Source organism: Mesoplodon bidens (assembly GCF_964165515.1).
Source record: "Mesoplodon bidens genome assembly, chromosome: 13".
Taxonomy (NCBI): Eukaryota; Metazoa; Chordata; class Mammalia; order Artiodactyla; family Ziphiidae; genus Mesoplodon; species Mesoplodon bidens.
Window position 1 is genome coordinate 30,837,718 of NC_138169.1, and position 23,314 is coordinate 30,861,031.

At 37.5% G+C, this 23,314-nt stretch overlaps 1 protein-coding gene across 4 annotated transcripts in view; it reads right to left on the reverse strand.

Annotated features, from left to right (window-relative positions):
* Nucleotides 1-23,314, reverse strand: part of ANKRD12 (ankyrin repeat domain 12) — a 114,866-nt gene that overhangs the window by 9,925 nt on the left and 81,627 nt on the right. For all 4 annotated transcript variants that reach the window (XM_081252216.1, XM_081252217.1, XM_081252215.1 and 1 more), the window contains 2 exons: nucleotides 8,143-12,857; nucleotides 868-966 (listed from right to left, as the gene is read on the reverse strand). In XM_081252216.1, coding sequence (XP_081108342.1) covers nucleotides 868-966; nucleotides 8,143-12,857 — 4,814 coding nt within the window. The remainder of the gene's footprint in view (nucleotides 1-867; nucleotides 967-8,142; nucleotides 12,858-23,314) is intronic.

Genomic DNA, 23,314 nt, shown 5'->3' on the forward strand with positions numbered 1-23,314 from the left:
GTGGGTTATATGACCTAACTTCTTACTGCTAACAAATCGCACTGACGTGGGTCATGCACAATGTTGTAAGTTCTCTTTCAGTGCTTCTTTTTTTTATTGCTTTTCTCTCTGTAATGCTATAAATTAATTTTCTTCATTTAAAAACATTATTCTGAGGAAAGGTTTTATATTTACCAGGTTGTTACAGGAATCCATGGCACAAAAAAGGTTAAGAACCTCTACCCTAGGAAATCAATCATGTATGAAGCAATTGCATACAAGGTTTTGCTTGTATAAGAATATGTGTGTATGTCTGTAAAGAAAGATCATAGCTTACATCACATTTTCAGAAAGTCCCTGACCCTCCCACAAAAAATTAAGGTGTTATTATTTTTGTCAATCCAAGTTACTTTGATGATTTCTATAAATAATTAGATAGGTTTTTCCCCCTGTCATTTCATGCCAAAACTAACCACCAGAAACTGGAATACTAAAGCAGAACCTAAAAGGACCAATGAGCACAACCTTGGTAAGAGTCTGTACTACAGTAGCTGGTACCAAGCAACAATTCCAAAGCTTGGAAATCCAAATGTCCAAATAGGAATGCACTGCTACAGTTCTGCAAATTTGGCAAACGATAAGGAATTATTAGAGATTCTTATATCAATATATCAAATATATACTGAACATGAATTGTAACATGGGAGCAGCTATCCTAAATCAGGCTTAAAAATTCTCCATCTTATTGCATGAGCACAAGATAAAATCGAACCATTTCCCAAAATGGCTTTAAATAAGGAAGAGTCACTAATAAAAAACTGTAGGCAATTATAATCTATTGTTAAAATAGTTATTTCTGACATAAATGTAAATTTAAATATTTCTTACCCTTTCAATACTGTGTTGCAAACGAAGTTTCATCCTTACAACTTCCTGTTGTCGAAAAAGCTCTTTAAGTGGATCTGACAGGGAAGGTGGTGGTGTAATCTAATTAAAAAAAAAAGTTGAAAACATTAGATTTTATTTACAGTAATCAGCTATTCCTATAAAATTAAAACTTTTTAGTGTATAACTTAATGAAAACATAAATTCTAATGTTCTTTGAATTAAATAATATAGTAACAATTACACAACTGGTTGTTACTTCTAAATTTCAACTCTTTGAAACAAAGCAGAGCATTCCAGAAAACTTAGATGTTTTCATTCTGAGGCCACAGCAAATTCCAAAGAGCACATTAGGACTAAGGCAGTTATTTACCATATAGAGACATATTTTAGAGCATCAGTAAGTGATAGTTCAAAGACAGGGAGGAAGGAGTAACAAAAACACACAGAACACCGAGCAAACAGTCCTCAAGATGACGGCAGTCTGCGGGTACAGTAAGTGAACTCTCTCTGTAGACATGAGAAAATCCAAACACTACAGTGCTGCGTTTTACATTTAGTGAATTGCTCTTTTATAAAAACACCTGAAATTGTCTTCTAATACAGTTTTCGTTTTCAAACTTTATTATATGTGGTAACTCACTTTGTCTATCCATGCTCCAAAGAGCTTATGTTTAGTTCATCTCTAAATGGATCATTATAGTGAACTGTGCTTTCTGGTAGATGCTGGAGGTTAAGAAAGCTGACTCAGGGACTTCTCTGGTGGTCCAGTGGTAAAGAATCCGCCTTCCAATGTGGGTTCGATCCCTGGTTGGGGAACTAAGATCCCACATGCCACGGGGCAACTAAGCCCGTGCACCGCAAACTACAGAGCCCACGCGCTCTGAACACGCGTGCCACAACTAGAAGCCCGTGCACTGCAACGAAAGATCTCGCATGCCTCTGCAAAGATCCTGCGTGCCGCAACTGAAACTCAATGCAACCAAAAACAAAACTAAAAAAAAAGAAAGCTGACTCAGTCTATGCATACACTCAAGCGTTAATATAAAGAGACATCCAAGTATGGCAGTACCTGTCTGTGATCCCTGAATATTCTCCCTCTACCTCTTGGAGTATCTATATCCACCCCCCCAAGCTTTTAATTGCTGTCAGCATATTAGAGTGAAGTAACAAAGGTTATCTGAGCACATTTTGGCACAATTTAATAACTCTGGGGACTCTTCTGAAGGGGGAACAAGCAGATACTGTGTGCTTCCTGATGTGGTGCTACAGGGATTACGCAGTACTATACAGGAAACACTCTTGCCAAAGACACAAACCTGGATCCAATCAAGACTCTATTTATAAATAGTAAACGGTTTATAGGAATCATGGGGAATTGAAAACATGTCAAATAACAATCAGTTGAATCAATGCAGAAAATTCTACAATACCAATAACTTACTGGGGCTGATCATTTTTCAGGTCTCTAATTGCAGTAATGCATTTGATTTATGTGTCTGTAAACTTCTTTAAATTTAATAAGAAAAGGCAAGAGTAGAGTTTGGTGCTATTATTTTAGTTTTGCAAAGTCATACGGGCATCCTTCAAGCAGCACAGAGGACAAATATCTACTCCTTTGAGACCGGAGTGTCAGAGAAAGCTTCTTTGAGAGGGTAATGCCTGAGCTCTATCTTAAAGGAAGAGCCAGAGTAAAGAGTTAAGAGAAATGAGTTGTGGGGAAAAAAGACAGGGGAAGAAGGGAGGGAGATAATTCACACACGAGAGGACAGTATAATCACCAGCATGAGAACACTCTGGTATCAGGAGGCAACTGCAGGCTGTCCTGAGTTCCTGGAACATAAATGTGAGGGCAGGAAGGGTGGGATACAAGGCTGGAGAGGGCAGCAGGGCCCAGTAATAAAGCTTGTAGTCTGTTCTGGAAACAGCGTTTCTTCAAGCATGACCCACAGAACACTGGGTGCATAGAGATGATTTACCGGAAACGGCCCCAAGGACAAGTAAGTTTGGGAAACACTGTATATATGTACTTATTTAGGTATCTTGTAATTAACAAATTAAATTTTAATAGTTCTCAGAAGTTCTACAGTGAAGAAATCTATTTATTTTTAGATAAATGGTGTTTCCCAAACTTATTTGATCATGGAAAACACCCTTCTCTCCCTACTGGAGAAGGTATTTAATCAACATACTGTGGAACACATATTATTTTGTAACACATTAGGGTAAATTTTGTATGTAATGGGGAACCAGTGGAAGGTTTTAATAGTTCACTGCTATATTTGGAGAACAGATATTAGGGGGACAACATTACAGGCAAGGAATTAAGGAAGCACATCACTGTTACACTGGTGTTAGATGAGGAGGGAGTGGAAGAGATGGGAGTCTAAAAACGCGGGTAACTGACTGATTTAGGATAAAAGAGAGGGAGCAGCTGAGGACCTGTAGGTCCTTAGCACGAGGACTGGATGGCTAGTAATAGAGACCACAGGAGGGGACACAAGGAAAGAGAAGCAGGTTTGGGGGCAAGTTCAGTGCTGAAATGTTGAGTCTGTGGAGCTATCCAGTTAGCAAAAAAGAAGCCGAGGAGCGAGGTTTGGGCAGAATATATAAATTTGGGAATTCTCAACATTTATCAATCTATAGAGAAGTCTCTATATGGAGACTTTTTTTTTTTTTTTTTTTTTTTTTTCTTTTTGCGGTATGCGGGCCTCTCACTGTTGTGGCCTCTCCCGTTGCGGAGCACAGGCTCCGGATGCGCAGGCCCAGCGGCCATGGCTCACGGGCCCAGCCGCTCTGCGGCATATGGGATCCTCCCAGACCGGGGCACGAACCCGTATCCCCTGCATCGGCAGGCGGACTCTCAACCACTGCGCCACCAGGGAGGCCCTATATGGAGACTTTTGAGGAAACTTTCCTTTTGCTGTTTTCCTCATCTACCTGTAAGTAAATCAGGCGTGGAGATTTTGTCTTTTTTAGCATCTGTGAGTCCCAGGAGTCTCTAGAACAGAAGCTCTCTTGACAGCTTCCTTGGGACACCCTTTCTTCTCATGACCCACACCTCCATCCCTCTGTAGGGTTTCTGTGTATACCAGCTTGTGACAAGTCTTTTTCTTTTTTTCCTCCCCCTGTTCATTTGAGTTTTGGGAACCTGACCTAAAGTGTTATTTTTCTTCCCTTTATTTCCTCTGGAAAAACAGCAGCATTCTGGCTAAGTTTTAAGAAAAGCATGTGATAGAAGAATGAACACATAAGTGGACTCTGCAGACAATGTACCACGTTTATTAACAGGTTCTATAATCAGATTACATAGACAAAGTGAAGAAACCACTTTGACAAAAAGGCAATTAGCAGACTGAAAGGAAACAAATGGATAAAATATTGGTAAATACGAAAAGTAATGTAACAAAACAATTTTTGTTATTCTGGTCTTTATTACTTTTCAAAAACTAAGTTTCAAATAAACTAGTTTTAGTCCAGTAAACTCAAAAGTACAGCTTTTTATGAGCAAAAGGTGGAGGGTTCGCATATTAGCTCTAGTAAATGTGACCCTTAAAGTAATTTTGAGCTGGGTAAAATAATGGTAACCTCTTAAATCTGTACAATGTTTTAAAGTTTTCAATGGGCTGTGGCATACACTATTTCAACCTGCTTTGAGGTGGGGTAGACATTATTGTTTTACAGATATCAAAACTAAGGATCAGAGAAGTGAAGCGAATTCTTCAAGATCACATAGGTGGTTTGCAGCAAAATCTAAACAAACTCATGTATGCTACTTGGAAATCTACTACTTTTTCTACTACATTGTACTGTGTGTTTCTCTACTTTAGTAATTCTCATTAAAAACAAAGAAAAAATTCCCTACTACATCCAGAAATAATTCTAAGCTCTGTTTATAACCCCTTTTGAAACAACACTAAATTCTAATTTAATTAAAGTTATATCCCCAGAACTGCTGCAAGGGGATTAACCTTGTATCACATCATCTTTGCAGGAATAAGCAAAGCTGATAGTAAACACAGGCATGCATAACATATACACAAATATGCATCACACCATATACACGTGTATACATACATATACGTATCAGTAGGAAGATAGTGCTAAAAGGGCAACCTAACATGGTTTATTAGAAATTGTTTTTAGTGAAACAGTTTGTAAAAATTTCTAATTTAAATGTGTTCTTTATAGCTTTATCTATATTTCAACCCTATGATACAAATATAGTTCAGTACAAAGTTCTTATCCTTTAAGGAGAAATAAAGGAAAAAAGGAAATTAGCTTTATATTTTTTGAATCATTAACAAATTATCTTGCTGACAATTTGAAAGAATGACAAATTTATTTACAACTCTATTCTTTTAAATCTACTACTGTTTACTATTAGTAGAATAATATCAAAATCTCTGTCCAAGATTTAAAAGGCACTAGCATCAGGTATATTCCATGAAAGCGGGAATAAAGAACCACCATTCCTCTAACTGTCTGATCTCCTCTGAGCTGGGCTTTGAAAGAAGGAACATGTGCAAAGGCAGGCTATGAACCGGCAGGGAATGGCCTGGGGACCACCGAGTACAGCAGGGTAGTAACCACAGCCAAGCCTGCATGGGAGGACCGTGCATGGGAGGAGTGGGGACTTAGCTTATAGAAAACTGTGTCTTCTTTAGATGTTTAGCCAGGTAGTCATGAATCATATCTGAGTTTCATATAAGGAATCCAGACAATAAGTAGACTGACTAGCCTAGAAGAGACTGGACTAGAACCTATGGCAGCTGCTCAGAACGTCTGTTTTGCTCATTTCTGATATCCAGTTAGCACTATGCTTAGCACAGTTATTAATTACATGCATATGCAATTTTTGAATATCTGATTATGCTATATTCACATGTGTGATAATGCAGTAGTCTAAGGAGGTCATGAGGTCCCTGTATGACAGTGGTAAGAAAGAAGAGGGGAAAGGAAGTGAGATGAATCAATAGGACTTAGTGACTGATGTGACAGGAAGGAAGAGGGGAGGGTTGAGTTTTGGGTTCCCAGCCTGGGAAGTGAGATAACAGATAATGATGGTAACTGAAGCAGATGGAGCAAAAAGAGCACTTCTGAGATAAGCATGTTTGGTATTGGACATAATGATTTTAAGGATATTGTGGGACATTCAGGAGACGTCCAGAAGCAGCTAGACACATGGTTATGGAAATCAGTAGTGTATTCGGGGCTGAAGATAGATGTAAGACTAATTCTACAAGAGATCAAAAGTGTCGTAACCTTTAGTTGGATTATAGCTCAGAGGGAGAGGCAGACATGTTAAACAGTTAACTGCAACATAACAGGGGAGGTATAAGGAAGACACAATCAATTCTGGTTGACAAGACCTTGCACAGAGGTGACATCACAGTGGGTACAATCGATGGAAGAGGAGAGAAAAGCGGGCCCGGAGAAAACAACATTTTGCATAGAGGGAAGAGCGCTGCCAAAGAACCCAAGTAGTGAAACAAGAGATTCCAAAGAAGAGTGAGTTCAGTTTGGCTGAAACACTAGGTGATTTGGATGAGTGGTGAGAAGATGAAGCAGGAGGGGTAGACTGGGGTCAGACTGTGAATGAATGATTATGCTGGGCTTAGATATGGGTTTTATGTTGTGGGCAATGGGAAGCCAGCTAATCACAGCTGAGATACTTCAATAGGGAAACAGCTTTTTATTGCTTTTGAACGGACATAAATTTAACAACAAGAGAGAATGCTCCAATAGAAAGAAACTAGGAGAAAAAAGAAGTGAAAGACTTGCTGCGACGTTGAGAGTGAGGTAATGACGAGGGCCCTAAACGAAGGCAGTAGTAGAAGGTACAGATACTGGAAGGTAGAATGGTCAGAATTTGGTTTCTACTGTGGGTGTCCTCACTAATAAATACAAATTTGTTTTGAAGGGAGCGGGAGGTAACTCATTCCCTTTTGGTCTGTGTGGGTCTGAAGTCGGAGTGGGTGTGTGGTTAGGCCCTCCCTCCAAGAACGCGGGGAGCCCAAGGTCACATTCCGTCCCTGAGGGTAGACTCCCCGTTAGCAGCTCCCGCAGGTGCCACTGTTGCACCTGCATTTATTTCAGTTCACCTGCTTGCTCTACCCGCTTCCGATTCCCTCACACACACACAGGGATTGCTCACAGTCTCAGAGTCAGCTTCCTGGGGAACCAAGCCCATTACAGGTGCCTCAGGTCATTTAGGTGATGATGCCCAGGAGGCACCTATATTTGAGTCTAGAGATCAACAGAGATGATATGGCTCAACAGAATTTTTTGGGACTAACTGGTGTGTGGAAGACTGCTGAAACCACAGAAAGAGACAGGACCTCACTGGATGAAAGGTGCCTGAAAATTTGATTCCTGGAGAACTCTGATGTTTAAGGAGTGGGCAGAGGAGCCATAAAAAGATAGAAAAAGATTAGTGAGGCAAGAGGACCAGAAGAGTGCACCATCAGGAAAGACTGGGGAGTGGGGGGAACTTTATGAACAAGATGGTCATGATATCAAATATGTCAGAGATCAAGCAGAAAGAAAAAGGGAGAGGCCAAACAATCAGGCAATTACAAGCTCACTGGTGAGCTCTGTCAGTGCACATAACGGTGACAGGAGGAACAGGAAGTGACAGAGAGGAGACGTCAGGCGCAGACCACTCTCCAAGGTGCGGCAGTGAGAGAGGCTGAGCTAGACAAACTGTGACAGGCAAGGGGCAACCTTTTTCTCCCTGGGATGAAGGAGACCCAAATATGTTCAGAGTGGGTGGATAAAGGCCAGTGGAGAGAGAAAAATTTAAAATATATTAGCAAGAAGTGTTTTCATAGAGGAAGGTTCCAGAGAAGACTGGAGGGAATGGGATCAAAAGCACATGGAAAGGAATTACCCTGCAGAGAAATAAAAGTGTAACTCCTTAGGGTTGAAAGAAAAAGCAGGTAAGGAACAAAATACCATGGACCAGTGCTGTTCAATAAGGTAGCACAGCCTACACACGGCTACTGAGCACTGACTGACACGTGGTTGGTCTGAACTGAGACATACTTCTAGCCCACTGGATTTCAAATACTCAGCACCAAAAAAAAAAAAAGATTATAGACTATCTCAGTAACTTTTCTATATTGATTCTATTTTGACACTGAAATATCAAAACTAATTTTGCCTGTTTCTTTTTACTTTTTAAAATGTGGCTACTAGAAAATTTAAAACTATACATGACTTTCGTCACATTCCTAGCGAACGGGTTGCAGGTGTGTATCAAGTGAGGTCACTTACTGTGGGGATGCAGATCTTGCTTAAAGGGTTTCCATCCAGGAGATACGATCCATTAAATGTCACATATTCATCGTAATACTGAGGTGCTTGAGGGATAACACTACACAACAATTTGCGTTTTTCTTCGATTTTTTTCCTTATGTGCAAGTATTCAAAATACGGATTTGCTCTCTCTGAACTGTACGGCTGGATCTCGTCTAGTTTCAGAGAGTCCACGATGGCTGCCAGAGACTGCTGAGTTTTCTCTTTTGCTTGCAGTAAAGAGGGACTTGCTTGCACAGGCTGAGGCACTCTTGACACTTTCCTTTTCCGTGGATGGTGAATCTGAGGATCATCCTCCTCAGTTAATCTTATTCTTCCTCTAGGGGATGAAGACTCAGCATCTTTATCTGCTAATAGTGTACAGGTGGCAAGAATCTGTTTGCTTTGATTTGCTATTGTATTTGCTTTGTTTCTAGTCATCCTTTGAGGAATTTGGTTTTCAGTTTTATCATCTTCAGCACTTTCTTCTAATTCTACTTTAACTAAGTGTCCATATCTGTGCATTTCTGGTTGAGCTGGTTGTTGTGAATGGTTTTCCAGACTCGATAAAATACTCTGTTGTGATTCTTCATCTTCTATGGAAAGCAAACACTTTTCACTTTCAGGACAATGTTTTGGATTATCCTGTTCATTCAGGTTTCCTTTTGGCATCCCTGCATTCATTTCACATAAATCAGAATCACACTTATCATTCAAATGAGTCAAAACCAAACTCTCCAGTTTGTTTTCTTTTTCATGTGAAATAACCTGAATATCAGAAGTGCTATTTTCAGCCTCATGGCCACTGGAAGACTTATACATCAGTTTGCTAAATGCATAATGTGTATTTGGCTGGGAAGAGGCATCACTTCCATTAAAGTCCTTTTCTGATGGTAATATAGGCAAAGTATTAGCTTTCTCAAAATTCGGTGCTGTTTCTTGAACAGTGCTTTCAGAGAACACTGGGACAAAGGCATCTGTCTTTTGAACATCTGTTAGGATAAAAGTATTCTCCATATCTTTTGTAGATTCATTATCAGTATCTAAAACAGAATTGATAATTTGAATTGCATTTTCCTGTTGTAAAATACCTGGCTCTTGATTGGCAACATATGACAAAGATCTATGCTTAGAAATAGATTCAGCATCTGAAAGTGATTGGCTGTGAAAAGAGCAAGGTTGCTGTGAAGGGAGAAAGGATGCTGGATCCTGAGCACAAGTGTTTCCTGGCAATTCAGTCTGGTGCAAGGATACAAAATCAATATTCTGTTCTTTCAATATTTTGTTTTCAGAATTACAAAAACACTGAACAGAGGAGTCTTGATCAGGTGTAGTAGAATTTGGGCAGATGAAGTCACTGGCGCTTAATGACTCCCGTCTATCAACAGGTATTTCCCATGATTTACTTTGGATCACACCAACCTGATTAGACGGCTCTAGATACACAGGACTGTCCATCAAAGTGCCCACTGCAGCAGTGCTCTTGATACCATTTGTATCAGCAGAAGTATATTTGCTGTTTACAGATCTAGTCGGAGAGGCTGCAAAACTGGAATGTGTGTTAGACGCACTTGAAAGTTCTCTTTCGGGCACATCCGAGGGTACCTCAGGTTTGGGAGAAGGACAAGCATCTCTTGGCACAACTAAGCCATCTTGACTGCTTTCTTCTGATATTGTTTGGAAGTGTTTTGTATGTTCGCAAATAACAGATGGCATGCTACATCTTCGAACTTCTGCAGTTGGTCTCCCCTCATTTATAACTAGTTTAGCATCTTCTACCAAGGAGGACCGGAGATGGGCTGTTGGAAGTCTGCTTGTATACGATGCTTTAATCCGCTCTGGTAGTTCAGCCAGGCTATCCGACTCCCTTTCATGAAGGGCAGGAGATTTGGCAATTGACAAAAACGGTGACTGGGAAAAGGACATTTGGGAATCTGAACCCTCTAACATAAAGTCTGAGTCATACTCCACTGGAAGCCTTGGGGTTGTCACTGTAGTATGGCAAGAATCTTCTGAGCTAGCCACTGAAATCATGGATACAGACCTGGAGCTGAGACCTGGCTTTTCACTTTCTGATCTAGGAGATCTGTTTAAGCTGTTATCTGAAACAAAGGATGACCTGCCTAAATTCACTGTATTTTTGGTGTCGACAGATTGTGACCTGTTACTTACAGCATCTTTGCAACGTTTCTCCTTGGTATAAGCATCAGTCAACTCTGAACTCTTCGACCTAGTAAGTTCTTTATTTTTGGACTCAGCTGGTACATGCTTTGTTTTTTCTTTATCTTTTACTTTAAGTTCTAAACAATTACGATTTCTCAACCGTTCTTTTTCTTTTTGCTTAATCTTTTCCTTGTGTTTTCTGTGCCACTGCTCTATTTCTAGGTCTTTAAGGCTTAGCATCCGTTCAAAGCTGGTCTGCATTAAGTCATCATTCACTAGCCTCTTTTCTTTGGGTCGAGTATCTTTTGATGCTGGTGATGACTTAGGTTTAGGCTTATCTGCTTCGGATTTTACTTTGAGTGAACTACTTAGTTGAACTTTATCCTTGTGTTTGTCTCGTTCTTTGTATCTGTCTATATCTTTATCTTTTTTGTCTTTTTCTTTACCATCAGGAATCCTCAAAGGCTCATCTTTTGTTTTTTCTTTAAGAGAGAAAGTTTTTTCATGTTGTGCTTTATTGCTGTCTGCTATACTTGACCTCCTCTCTTCCTGGAACTGTTTGGAGTTAGTTATATTTACATTATCTCTAGATTTTTCCTTTTTATCTACCTCCCTATCTTTTTCTTTATTTTTGCTTTTTTCTGATTTAGTATACTCAGTATTATCTGATTGTTTTTTTTTTTCCATCAAGTGCTTCTCTTTGCTCTCTGCAGGATGTCTCTCTTTTTCAAGTTTTTCTTTGTCATGTTTCCTATCTATCTTTTCTCTACTTTTCTCTCTGTCATCAGTTTTTTTAACGGTAGTAATGTTTTTTATCTTCTCACCTTCTTTATGGCATTTTTCTGTGTGATGTGAATATAGCTTGTCTTTTTCTTTTATTCTGTCAACACATTCACTAGGATCTAATCTGTCTTTCTCTGACTTATGCTCATGTTTTATCTTCTTCTCTTTTTCAGAATTTTTTCTTTCAGCCTTCTCAATGTCCTTTTCTTTACTTTGAAACCGTTTCTCAGATTTTTCCTTACTTTCTTTCATATGCTTTTCTTGTTTTTCAATTTCTATTTCTTTTTCCACTGAATGTAACCCTATAGACTCTTCACTGGCACTTATACCTAAAGAACTGAATTCTGTTTCTTTATCAGTTGGTACATTCTCTCTCTCATCTTTCAAATCTCTTATTTTTTCCTCCCTAAAAGATTTCTCACCTTCCTTTTTAATCTTTTCTCGTTCTTCTTTAAAGTTCCTCTCTTTGGAGACATGTTTTTCCTTGGTTGATTTATCCTCTTTTATGTTTTTCTCCAACTTTGATTTTTTTTCTAATGTTAGGGACTCATGTTCCATACTTAAAAATAGATCTTCAGTTTCATCACTTTTAAAAAAATTCTCTTTCCAAAATTCTCTATCAAATTCCACACTCCGCTGCAGCTCTTTAGCACCATCCCTATTTTTGTATTTTTCCTTTTCACCTTCAATTTCTTTTTTATGCTTTTCTTTTTCCCTTTCTTTATGTTTTAATTTATGCTTTTTTAATGTTTTACCCTCTTTATCCATTTTTTTCAGCGTGCAATCTGAGTTTTCAAATGTTGGACTGTGATCTTCATCCTTTATTTTGGCATTTGACTTTTCACCAAATTCTAAGTGGAAATCTTTCTGATGTTTGTTTTTTTCCTTATGCTTACAAGGTTTTACACTTGAACTTTCTGGCAAGAATTCAGATTCTATATTATCATACCGAACGAGATCAGGCTGTAATGACATTTCAGAACTTCCTGGTGATAAACATGTCTTAGAATGTTCTTGTTTTAGTGGTGTTGACTGCTTTTCACTGAGTCCACAAGAATGTTTGGGAGATTTACCAGTGGAAATATGAAATAAATGTAATGAAGTATCATCTTTTGGGCTAAAAGATTTCCTAAAATTCCCCTCCTCTCTGGTCTTTTCTGAACAATCTAGTGCAGTATTAACTGTCAAGTTTGTTACTCTGGTATTTTCTTTCCCCTCTTTTTCTTGCTTCAGCTCTTGGTTCTCTTTATTTTTGTTCTGGTTCTTTAATTTTCTTTTAACTTTGCCTTTCTGTTTGTGTTCATTTGAAACTCCATATTCCTTTCTGGTCTGTATATCAGAATTCGATGTTTCAGCGACAGAACATGGAGCAGAACACTTTTTGTTCTGAAGAATTTCTTCATCTGAACTTTCAGAACTTGAATACAAAACCCTAGATGGCTTTTGTTTTTTACTTTTAAATGATTTAGGATAGAAAGCTTTTTCCTGTTTTGCAAATAAGCTACTCTTTTCTACTTGAGCCTCGTTCTCTCTTCTCAGCTCTTTCCTAAGAATGCGCCTGCCATCGATCATCTTGTTTACTGCTTCCTCCTCATCATCTTTGAACTCATACTCATCAAGGGCACATGGAAGAGCTGCTTTACTGGGAACTATTTGTTTACTTTCACAGATGAGAGAGTCTTTCTCTGTCTCAGAGTCAATATTTTCATCAACACTGGAAGGATTTACAGACCGAGCCTCTTCAGAATCTAGAATAAGAAAGGAAAATCTGCTGTTAGTCAAGAGACAACTGTCAGAAAAGTAAGACTGAGAGAAAAATATAGCATATACATCAAATATTTTGAACAATTCAGAGAAAAAATTCATATTTATATGTAAATAATACAACAGCAATATGTAAGAACTCTGCTACAGTTTTGTGGAAAAGCTTTATAGAGAATCTGCTTCTGGATGACACCCTGTGACACTTCTAAAAGCACACAATACACTGGATTTACAACACAGATACCAAAAAAAGTATCTAATATTAAAATGTATGTATAATATAACGAAGAGGTTCATAACTCAGGGGACTGGATTCAGGAAAACACTGGCTACTAATGTTATGTAAAAAAAAAATTTTTTTTGGCTGTGCCATGCGGCATGTGGGATCTTAGTTCCCTGACCAGGGATGGAACCTGCCCGCATCCCCTGAAGTGGTAGCACTGAGTCTTTTTTTTTTTTTTTTTTTTCTTTTTGCGGTATGCGGGCCTCTCACTCCTGTGGCCTCTCCCGTTGCGGAGCACAGGCTCCGGATGCGCAGGCCCAGCGGCCATGGCTCACGGGCCCAGCTGCTCCGCGGCATCTGGGATCCTCCCAGACCGGGGCACGAACCCGCATCCCCTGCATCGGCAGGCGGACTCTCAACCACTGCGCCACCAGGGAGGCCCAGGCACTGAGTCTTAATCACTGGACCACCAGGGAAGCCCCCTATAAAATTTTACATATATGTACATTTTCTTTTTTCCTGGAGAGAGAATATTTAAGTAAAATTCTTTGATGCAAAAAAGATTAACGATCACTAACTTAAAGGGTTTACAATTAAGTAAGCATCACAGATGGTTTTATATGCTTCAGAATTTTATTACTAAAAGCATAAAAGAGCAAATGATTCCCATAAAGGACAGAACTTGAATAAAGGTGAATGGTTTTAACTATACAAGACACATGACTATCTGCTTTACTATCTGTTAAAAAAAAAAAGAAATATATCCCCCAATTATACAGTCAAGATTATAACAGATAAATTGAATAGATACATAATGAGAAAAAAGCTATTTTATTCTTTAGTTTTTTAATTTATAGTTTATTTTCTTCCTAGTTGGGCATCTTTTCTTAGCTGAAATGTACATTGCATACATGGGGCCTCCAACTGAAAAGAAAACCCAGAACTCTAATTAAAAGAAAACTGAGGCCTCTGACCAAAAGAGGAAAAAACCAAACTCATTATAAAAAGTAACCAAACACTTTTTTGGCTAAGTATTTAATAATATTAAAGTTATAAATTTATTTTAATACATCAAGCTTCCTCTAAAGTGATCTAGCTCCCAAATATTCTCTACATGGAAATTAAAATTCCAGAAGCATTTTAGAGTGTCTGTAAGGTTTTGAGCACTGGATAGGAGCTGTGGAGAGATGACAATCTTATTTTTGCAGAAGATGTGGTCATATTCTAACACAATACTATTATTAAGTGCCAATGAGTGACACGGTTATATTGACATGTGGTATAAAAAAGAACATTTTTGGAATTACAACTGCTTGTAAGCATAACTCCATTCCCAGTTATCAATACTGCAATACAGAGTATCAAGCCATAGAACTTTATGCTGCAAAAAAGGAACAGCTGTTTTGGAAGTAGTATTTATTCTGCTCCTTGATTAAATGAATACAAGAATATGTACTGATATGACAGGTGTTATTTTGTCTTATTGGTGCCTTATTTACAATTTGTTCTTGAGGACTGTTCTCCCCTTGCCGTTTTTAAGAACTTGATTTTTTAGGGTTTATATGTAAGTATTCTATTTATATTATTTCTCATTAGGTAAGTTTTACTGGAAATTGGGAATGTTTTTTTCCTTTGTATATCCCACAAAACCTTAATTCGACACTTAGAATCAATCTTAAGTAAATATTTATTATGCTCCTCCAGGCACAGAGTACTAGGTGCTACGGGTGACATGATGAAAAGAACACAGTCCTGGGCTGCAACAGTTACACAACCTGATAATTGCTAAAATGGCAGTGGGCACTAGGTCCAAAGGGTGCACTTGGGAAAGAGTCAGTATACTGGGAGAAGTGAGGGAAAGCAGGCTTCTCAAAGCAACAGCACTGAACTGAGGCAGGAAGGATGTATAGGAAGTTCAGGTAGGATTTAATGGCATGAAAACAACTATTATGAAAATAAGGAGCTCAAACCACAGCATGTTCCATTTCATATATGGCTTTTTTTCATTGAACAGTTGTAGATATTTTCTTTTGAAGTTGCATTTTCTTTACTACTGTTTTTAAGGGCTGCATATTACATGGATTTAATGTGTAATCACTTAAACGGATTCTCCTGAGGGGACATTCAGGTTGTCCTATTTGATATTATAGATACTTAATAATTTAGAAAAAACTTTGTATAGCTTGTCAGTTGAAAATAGCAGTACATAAGTTAGTCTGTGTGTGTGTATGTAGGGAAAAAGAAATGAGAGAAATACATCAAAATAGTATCCATATTAAACTCTGGCCAGAGGAATTATGCCTTTTTATTTTTTTTTTCAAGTTTTGCTGTATTTTCCAAATTCCTAGCCTAACACATGTATTAGTTTTAACATCAGAAAAAATATTTTTAAAAACTTCACTAATAGGTATAAAATGGTACCACTATTTGTTCGATTTTTGGATTACAGGTGTGGCTCATTTTTCCATGTGTTTTTATTTCTCCTGTGTAACATCACTTTATAATTTCTTCATCCTATTTTCTTCTGGTCTTCTTTGCCTATGCATATTAATATATTACTTAAATTATACTACACACATACTCCTGTGTATGTTTCAATCACTATATCATAGTGCTTACCATTTTGAATATACATATTAAAGGTCAAATGCAGATTCTCTGAGTTACACACATACGTGTACCTGAGAGATGTAAGGCTGTCATCTGTGCTCCCGATTCATCAACTGAAGGTAATTAAGCAATGCTCTCCAACACAGATATGTTTTTTCCCCCATGGTTCTTTTAAAGAGACTCCTACTTTTTTAAAAGGGAAAAATATAAGTTTCTAAAGTGAATAAGTTAGCCTCATGATACATGATATGTCTGTGATGAAGAGTGTGGAATTACCCCAGGGAAGGATAGCAGCCTGGCTCTGGTCACTGAGTTGCACCTGCCCAACAGGCTCGCTCCTCTCTGCGCGCGATTCTCAGCACCAGCAGCAACGACCCTGCATGGTTCTCATGAAGCTGGCTAGTCTGTGACCCCAGCAAAGATACTACAATTCTGTGATGCCATTTCACCACCAGACCAGGCTGAAACCCTTTTCTTCCCTAAGCAGTCCAAGCCTTTTTGATTTACTTTACCCAGGACTATACATAAAGCTGGTCTTGGAATTCTAGTGCAGTAGTAACTTTAAAAAAAAAATGTCTGCTCTGCTTCCCTTAAGAGATGAGTGCTTAGAGTAAGAAATTCACCTAGAACCCAAATCCTCAAATCCTTGTTCTCAAAATGGCCATGGTTATCATTATACTGCATTATTTTCTAATCTGTTGTAATCTTTTTAGTCTTTAATATCTATTTAGTCACTAAATTTGAACTCGTATTTAAAACATTTTACCAAATTATTTCTGATAAAAAGCTCCTTTAAAAAATGTTCATGTAGGGCCTCCCTGGTGGCGCAGTGGTTGAGAGTCCGCCTGCCGATGCACGGGATACGGGTTCGTGCCCCGGTCTGGGAGGATCCCACATGCCGCGGAGCAGCTGGGCCCGTGAGCCATGGCCGCTGGGCCTGCGCATCCGGAGCCTGTGCTCCGCAACGGGAGAAGCCACAACAGTGAGAGGCCCGCATACCGCAAAAAGAAAAAAAAAAAAAAAAAAAAAAAAGTTCATGTTTATCATCTCAACAATTTTATTTGGGAAACTAGGAAGAAAAGTGAGAAATAAGCAATCACTAAAATATTAAATTTTTCATTAAAACATTTTTCTTCTCCATGAGAAAATGCTAAATAACAAAATGAAACTTAATTGATAAAAAACAAATACATTTGAAAGTTGCTCTGTACCTCTCAAGGCACTCTAAGATATTAGGCAACTAACACTAGTGACATTTAAAGAATAGCTAAATGTTACTTGAGATCACAATTATCCTTAGGCTTGACTTTTCCCCTACTGAGGCTACCATAAATTTCCATCTTATCTTGTATGGAATCCAAAAGGAACAGATGTGACCAATGCAGGAAGATGACAGTATATAAAGTAAATCCCTCCTCCTTCAAAATCTCTCCAAAATAACCAGCATGCATTTGACGAAGCAATTATATTTCACATGCCTGACTAATAAGAAAATCAACAGATTCTGGGCTTTTAAAATAGTCTGATTATATTAATGATTACACATCTTCAGGAAACATAACTACATTCTACTAATGTCACATATACTTCGGGAGTGGTTGATGACAAAACGAAACTAAATATACCATGACCCTAAACTTAAAGAACTTATAGGCAAGTCCAAGTCTCTACTTTTCCTCTGAGATTCAACTGCCTAACCTGGAATTTCTCGGACTCCTTTCAACCACCCTAATTCAAGACTGAAAACATTCAACTCATTATTTTCTCTTCCACAACTGCTTCCTCTTGCTGCTAAAAGCCAATGTTTTCCCACCTCTGGCATGACAACCACCCACTAATTCAAACTAAAAACCTCAGTCTTTTGCAACTCTCTCAATTCCTCAGCTTCCAAATTCAACCGTTCAAGTGTCACTCTCTGGACTATCTCTTACGTCCCTCGTCTCTTGATCCCCATGGCCACTGTCTCAGCTCAGGTCCTCACCAGTGCTTGCCTAGATCAGTTAACACCTGAAACCACAATGTGGCCAGCATTACAGATCATATATTTCTTCTCATCTGAGGGTTCCTGCCTCTAGGATAAAAGACTTCCCAAAATCAGAAGCACTATCTCTACTACTACTACCATCAACTATTAATACCATCAATTATTATCCCCATTTAAGAGACACGTAAACAGAGTAAGAGCTAATAAGTAGCTTGTCCAAAGTCACCTCACCATGAAGGGATATAGCCCGGGGTGTCTTCATCCGCCTTCAGAGCATGTTCTACACATCATCTCCCATCTTTCATTCCTTCTTGCTATACACATTTGCCATACCAGTGTATTACTTCCTATTCCCCAAACTTCTATGCAGGTTTATGTAGATTCTCATCAGTTATTTTTTTAAACAACTGAAGTATAGTTGATTTACAATATTGTGTTAGTTTCAGGTAACTCAGTTTTATATATATATATATATATATATATATATATATATGTATATATTTTTCTTTTTTTCCATCTTTTCCATTATAGGTTATTATAAGATACTGAATATAGTTGTGTGTAAATCCTTGTTGCTTATCTATTTTGAATATAGTAGTGTGTATATGTTAATCTCAACCTCTAATCTACCCCACCCCCACTTTCCCCTTTGGTAACCATAAATTTGTGTTCTATGTCTGTGAGTCTGTTTCTGTTTTGTAAATAAGCTCCTTTGTATCATTTTAGATTCCGAAGATTAAATATCATATATTTGTCTTTAATCAGTTACTCTTTATTATTTTTCATCTACCTAACTAGAAGATATTTTAGATTATTGGTCAAGGAGAGGTGCAGTTCAAGAATTTATATTTTAGGAAGGGCATAGGGGTAGGAATCTGTTGTGGGGAGGAGGTTGGGTAGGGGACTTGTCTTGAGGCTACATCTGCATTGGTATTTACTTATATGTTTATTTGGATTGATCTGGAAGGAGGTAAAGTTAACTTCTCATTTACCCCTGGGAACATCACTGGTTTGGAACCATTCCAAAAGATGTGTGTATTTTATTGCTGCTATTCTGATCATTGGGATTTGGGAGGTCAAAGATCGTTTCCCAGGAAAGTCAAGGGGCGAAGAGAAGGCTATCTGTTCTACAATATCTCCTATGCATTCCACCTATTCTGGATGAATAAGTGCTTAAATACATGCATGCACATGCGCACACACACATTCAGCTTCTTGTAAACTTATAAAAGTATACTACTTTATTAATAAGCACCTGTGTAAATTATAACACCTGGAGAATAAAAACTTAGGTATTATCTATTTGTGGGATGGAGGATGGTAGGGATAGTAGTGCATTTACTGAGAATAAAAAGGCCTATTTATGGAATTTGGGAGTTCTTTGTGGGAAGGTAACCTCCAGTGAGGTAACTCTACTGTTCTGTTTCTGTTTTTCACTTACCCAACAGATACTTCAAATACAAGTCTGTGACTTATACTTAGGGACTTTTGTAATACCTAGCATGTGCAGATACTTAATAAATGTAGAATGAGTATACAACTAGAGGGTTTCAGAACTGGATTAAGACGTCAAGAAATCAAGTCGGGGTGCTTATGGTGGACAGACAGGAGGAATGTAGAAAGGAACAGAAACATGTAACACAAGTAGAAACTAACACATCACTGTAAAGCGATTATGCTCCACTGAAGGTGTTAAAAAACAAGCCAACCATGTAACACAAATTTATCCACTTTACAATTTTGTTTAACGTCCAAGTGCCACTGACTACTACTACTGTCTGACTCATTCATTGCTGATGTCTTCTTAAAGTCAGCACTTTGAAGAGGTGGCAACCACTTCACCCACATGGTATCAGTTCCCACATCACCGGTCACGTGGAGATTAGGTCTGTTACTTGAACGGCTTTCAGCCACCCTTAGATTTTGGATAGCCTGCACTTTCACACCTTATGCACTAACACTTCCAATATTCTTCCTATACTGAGCTCATGCTTTTATACATCAGCTGCTGAACATTTTTGAGTCAGCCAGAAATTTATTTTTAAACGATGGCACCATCTTTATATAGTGTAGTGTCTGTACAATTATTTGAGTACATATGTATTTTGTATTTTATGAAAAAGGAAAAATTAGTCTACTTCAGAAGCTGAAGTAAAGACTGTTTGTTCAATTGTGAAGAAAAGGAAAATTAGAGAACCCATATAAATACTAGATATATATTAGAGTGTGTCACATTTTGAAAAGCAGTGATGAAAAATAAGGTTTTAAAATTATGGGCAATATTAGCATGTAAAATATTTAGATAACTTATACAGAGTTTATGCCAATACTAAGTGCTAGAAATTAGTTTCAAAAGGAGCCTAATGTTCCCCTCTGTCTTGACAAAAATTAAGAAAATTGATCAGAACCATTAAAATAATCTGCTCAACCTGTGGCTAAATCCCTTTGTAATCACCACAAGCAACTCTTTCTTTCCAATATTAAAGTCAGCTTACCACTAAACTCATTGTAGGTTAACAAAGAAAATGTGAAATTGAGATAAGAAAAATACTTGGAAAATAGTTTTCCTTAACTAAAATCATGGAGATGCAATGAGCAAAATCCAGACTTTGGGAAAAACTGCCAGGCACATGATTTTTTCAACAACAGAAAAATACAAGAACATAAGAATGGAAGGAGATATTTACAGATTAAAAGATACTCAAACGTATCACCCAACTGCAATATATGGACTTCATTTGGATTCAGATTTTGAAAAAGTTGAAAAAAACTTATGATTTTATGAGGCAATGAGAACTTGGAACAATAACCAAATATTTACTAGTAATCCAGTTTAGTTAGCTTAGGTATGATAATGATATTATGTTTTTTTTTAATTCCTATCTTTTAAGAGGTACCTACTAAAATATTTTCTAATAAAATGACTTCAAAATGATGGGATAGGGAAGAATGGATAGAACAAAACAAGACTGGCCATAAGGTGGTAATGATTAAAAGTGGGTAATAAGTATACATGGGTTCGTAATACTACTCCTCTTTCTGCTCTGTACTTTCACTATAGAGATTAAAAATTAAAAATTTCTATATTGGGCTTCCCTGGTGGCGCAGTGGTTGAGAGTCCGCCTGCCGATGCAGGGGACACGGGTTTGTGCCCTGGTCCGGGAAGATCCCACATGCCGCAGAGCAGCTAGGCCCATGAGCCATGGCTGCTGAGCCTGCGCGTCCGGAGCCTGTGCTCCGCAACGGGAGAGGCCACAACAGTGAGAGGCCCGCGTACCGCAAAAAAAAAAAAAAAAAAATCTATATTGAAACTAAAAACATTAACTTGCATACAATTAATCTATTTAAAAATGTTTTCAACAATGACTATATCATGCAATGTACAGAATTAACCCCCCCCCACCATAACATATACACTATACTTAGGGAGTTTAAAAATAAATAATTTTCTGAGTATAAAATCAGGTAATATGTAAGCACATTTTCAGGAATACATATGAAAAGATACTCTTTCATTAAAGACAGTAAATTAGTTAACTGTAGGCTCTATGGCAAAAAACAAAAAAATCAGACCAGCAAGGTAACTACAGTTAACAATACTGTATTGTATACCTGAAAGTTGCTAAGGGTAGATTTTAAACATTCTTACAACACACACACACACACACACACACACACAAAATTGTAATCAGGTTAGGTGATGGATGTGTCAACTAACTTTACTGTGGTAATCACTTTGCAATATATACATATATCAAAACTTACACTTACACCTTAAACTTATACAATGTTATGTCAATTATCTCAATAAAGTTAGAAAAAAAAATAAAGGAAAAAAGCCATCTTGACTACTTTAAATTATTATATAAACCAGTGAACTTGATTAGAGTTTTCATCTTTACGATGGTAAACAAAAATGACATTTTAAAGATTATAAGACTGCAATATCATATAAAGGATGGTCCTGAATGTTCCATTTTAAATAACTGGACATATCTAATATGATAACTTTATTTCAGGTTTTCACTGTTTTTAAAGGAAACATTTATCAAGTGCTTACTCTGTGCCAGTCAATAGCCTATGTGTCTTTGTATACTAACTCATTTAACCTTTATTTACCACACCACCGTAAGTACTGTATGTACTCAGGAGCTGTATGTACTGTAACTCCTATTTTACAGATGTGGAACGTAAGCATGTACAGGTTAACTAACTTGCCCACAACTTGAGATCCAGGGCTGAAAACGAGATAATACTATAGGAGCACTAAAATATGAGCTCTTATGATTAAATTAATACAGCACTCCAAACAGTGGGGAAAAAATGATGGTTTTGGCTCGATTTCCGTTGCCAAAAACTCTACAATGTTGAAAGCCTGTTTTTTTTTTTTTTTGGTGTAACATACTCAATCAGAATTATGAATTCTTTTGACAACAGGAATAGTACTTAAAAAAATATTGGAATTGTGTTTATATATATCATTTTTATTCAGAGATGCGCTAATGCATAAAAAAGTCCTAAGATAAACTTCTTTAGTGATCCTCATTTATTCACATTGTTTTTGTTTCATTTTCAAATAGTATTTCTTATTCTTTTATTACAAAAGTAAAGAACAGTTAATGTTAGAAAACCAGGAAAATATAGAGATGGGTAAAGAAAAGCCAACTATAATATAGTCCCATCACTCAAGAGAATCATTCTTCATAACTTAAAGTATTACATTCGGTTTTATTTGAATTTAACTAACTTAGAAGTAATAAAGCGAACAGAATTTCTGAACCTCAAGTCTGTCCTCTTGGCTCTTCTAAATTCCCTGACCAAGGTGGTTGACTACTGTCATTTCAGAAAGCACGCTTATACTCCATGAGCACCCCCAACTCAGACCACATTTTAGCTTGCTTTCTGTCAATATTTAGCCTGCGATTTGTATATACAGCTTATTTTCCCTTGAGGTTTTTGCATTCTGTCTTGTTCATCTTCATATTATCAATACCATGACACAGTGAATTCTCAGAATCTAATTCATACACTATGTATATTGTAATCTCCTCTTTTCTTGGTAACATTCTTCACAAAGCTCTCTGACATTTTGTCCTAAAATATGCCAACTGCTCATTGCTGTCACTTGCAAATTTTTCATCAAAATCCGTAGTCTTCATATTTTCCTCTTAGACTTGTATTTTGTGTCACTGCAAAGTAATATATTTGAACAATTTTTTCAGAAAGAGAATAGAAAAGTATGTCTAATGATGTTTTTCTTTAGCCCTTGCACTTGAGTGACAGGTTGGGAATGGAATTCTAGGTTCAAAATAATTTTCACAGAACGTTGTGACTGTAGCTACACAGTCTTCTCACATCTTTAAGAACAAGAAATCGGATTCCCTCTCCCTCTTCTGTAGGTAACATGTTTACCTCTGAGTCTGGGTGTTTATAAGATTTTAAATAATCTTTATCCTTGAAGTCATGATGTATCTAGATGTGGATACATCTATATACATGTAAATGTATCCTTTCCTTGCTTTTTGTTTTGCTTTTAAGTAAAATTACCCTCTTTCTTCAGTTAAGGGACATCTTCTTCCATTAAAAAAATTACTTTCTCCCAACATTTGCTCTTTTTTTGTAAA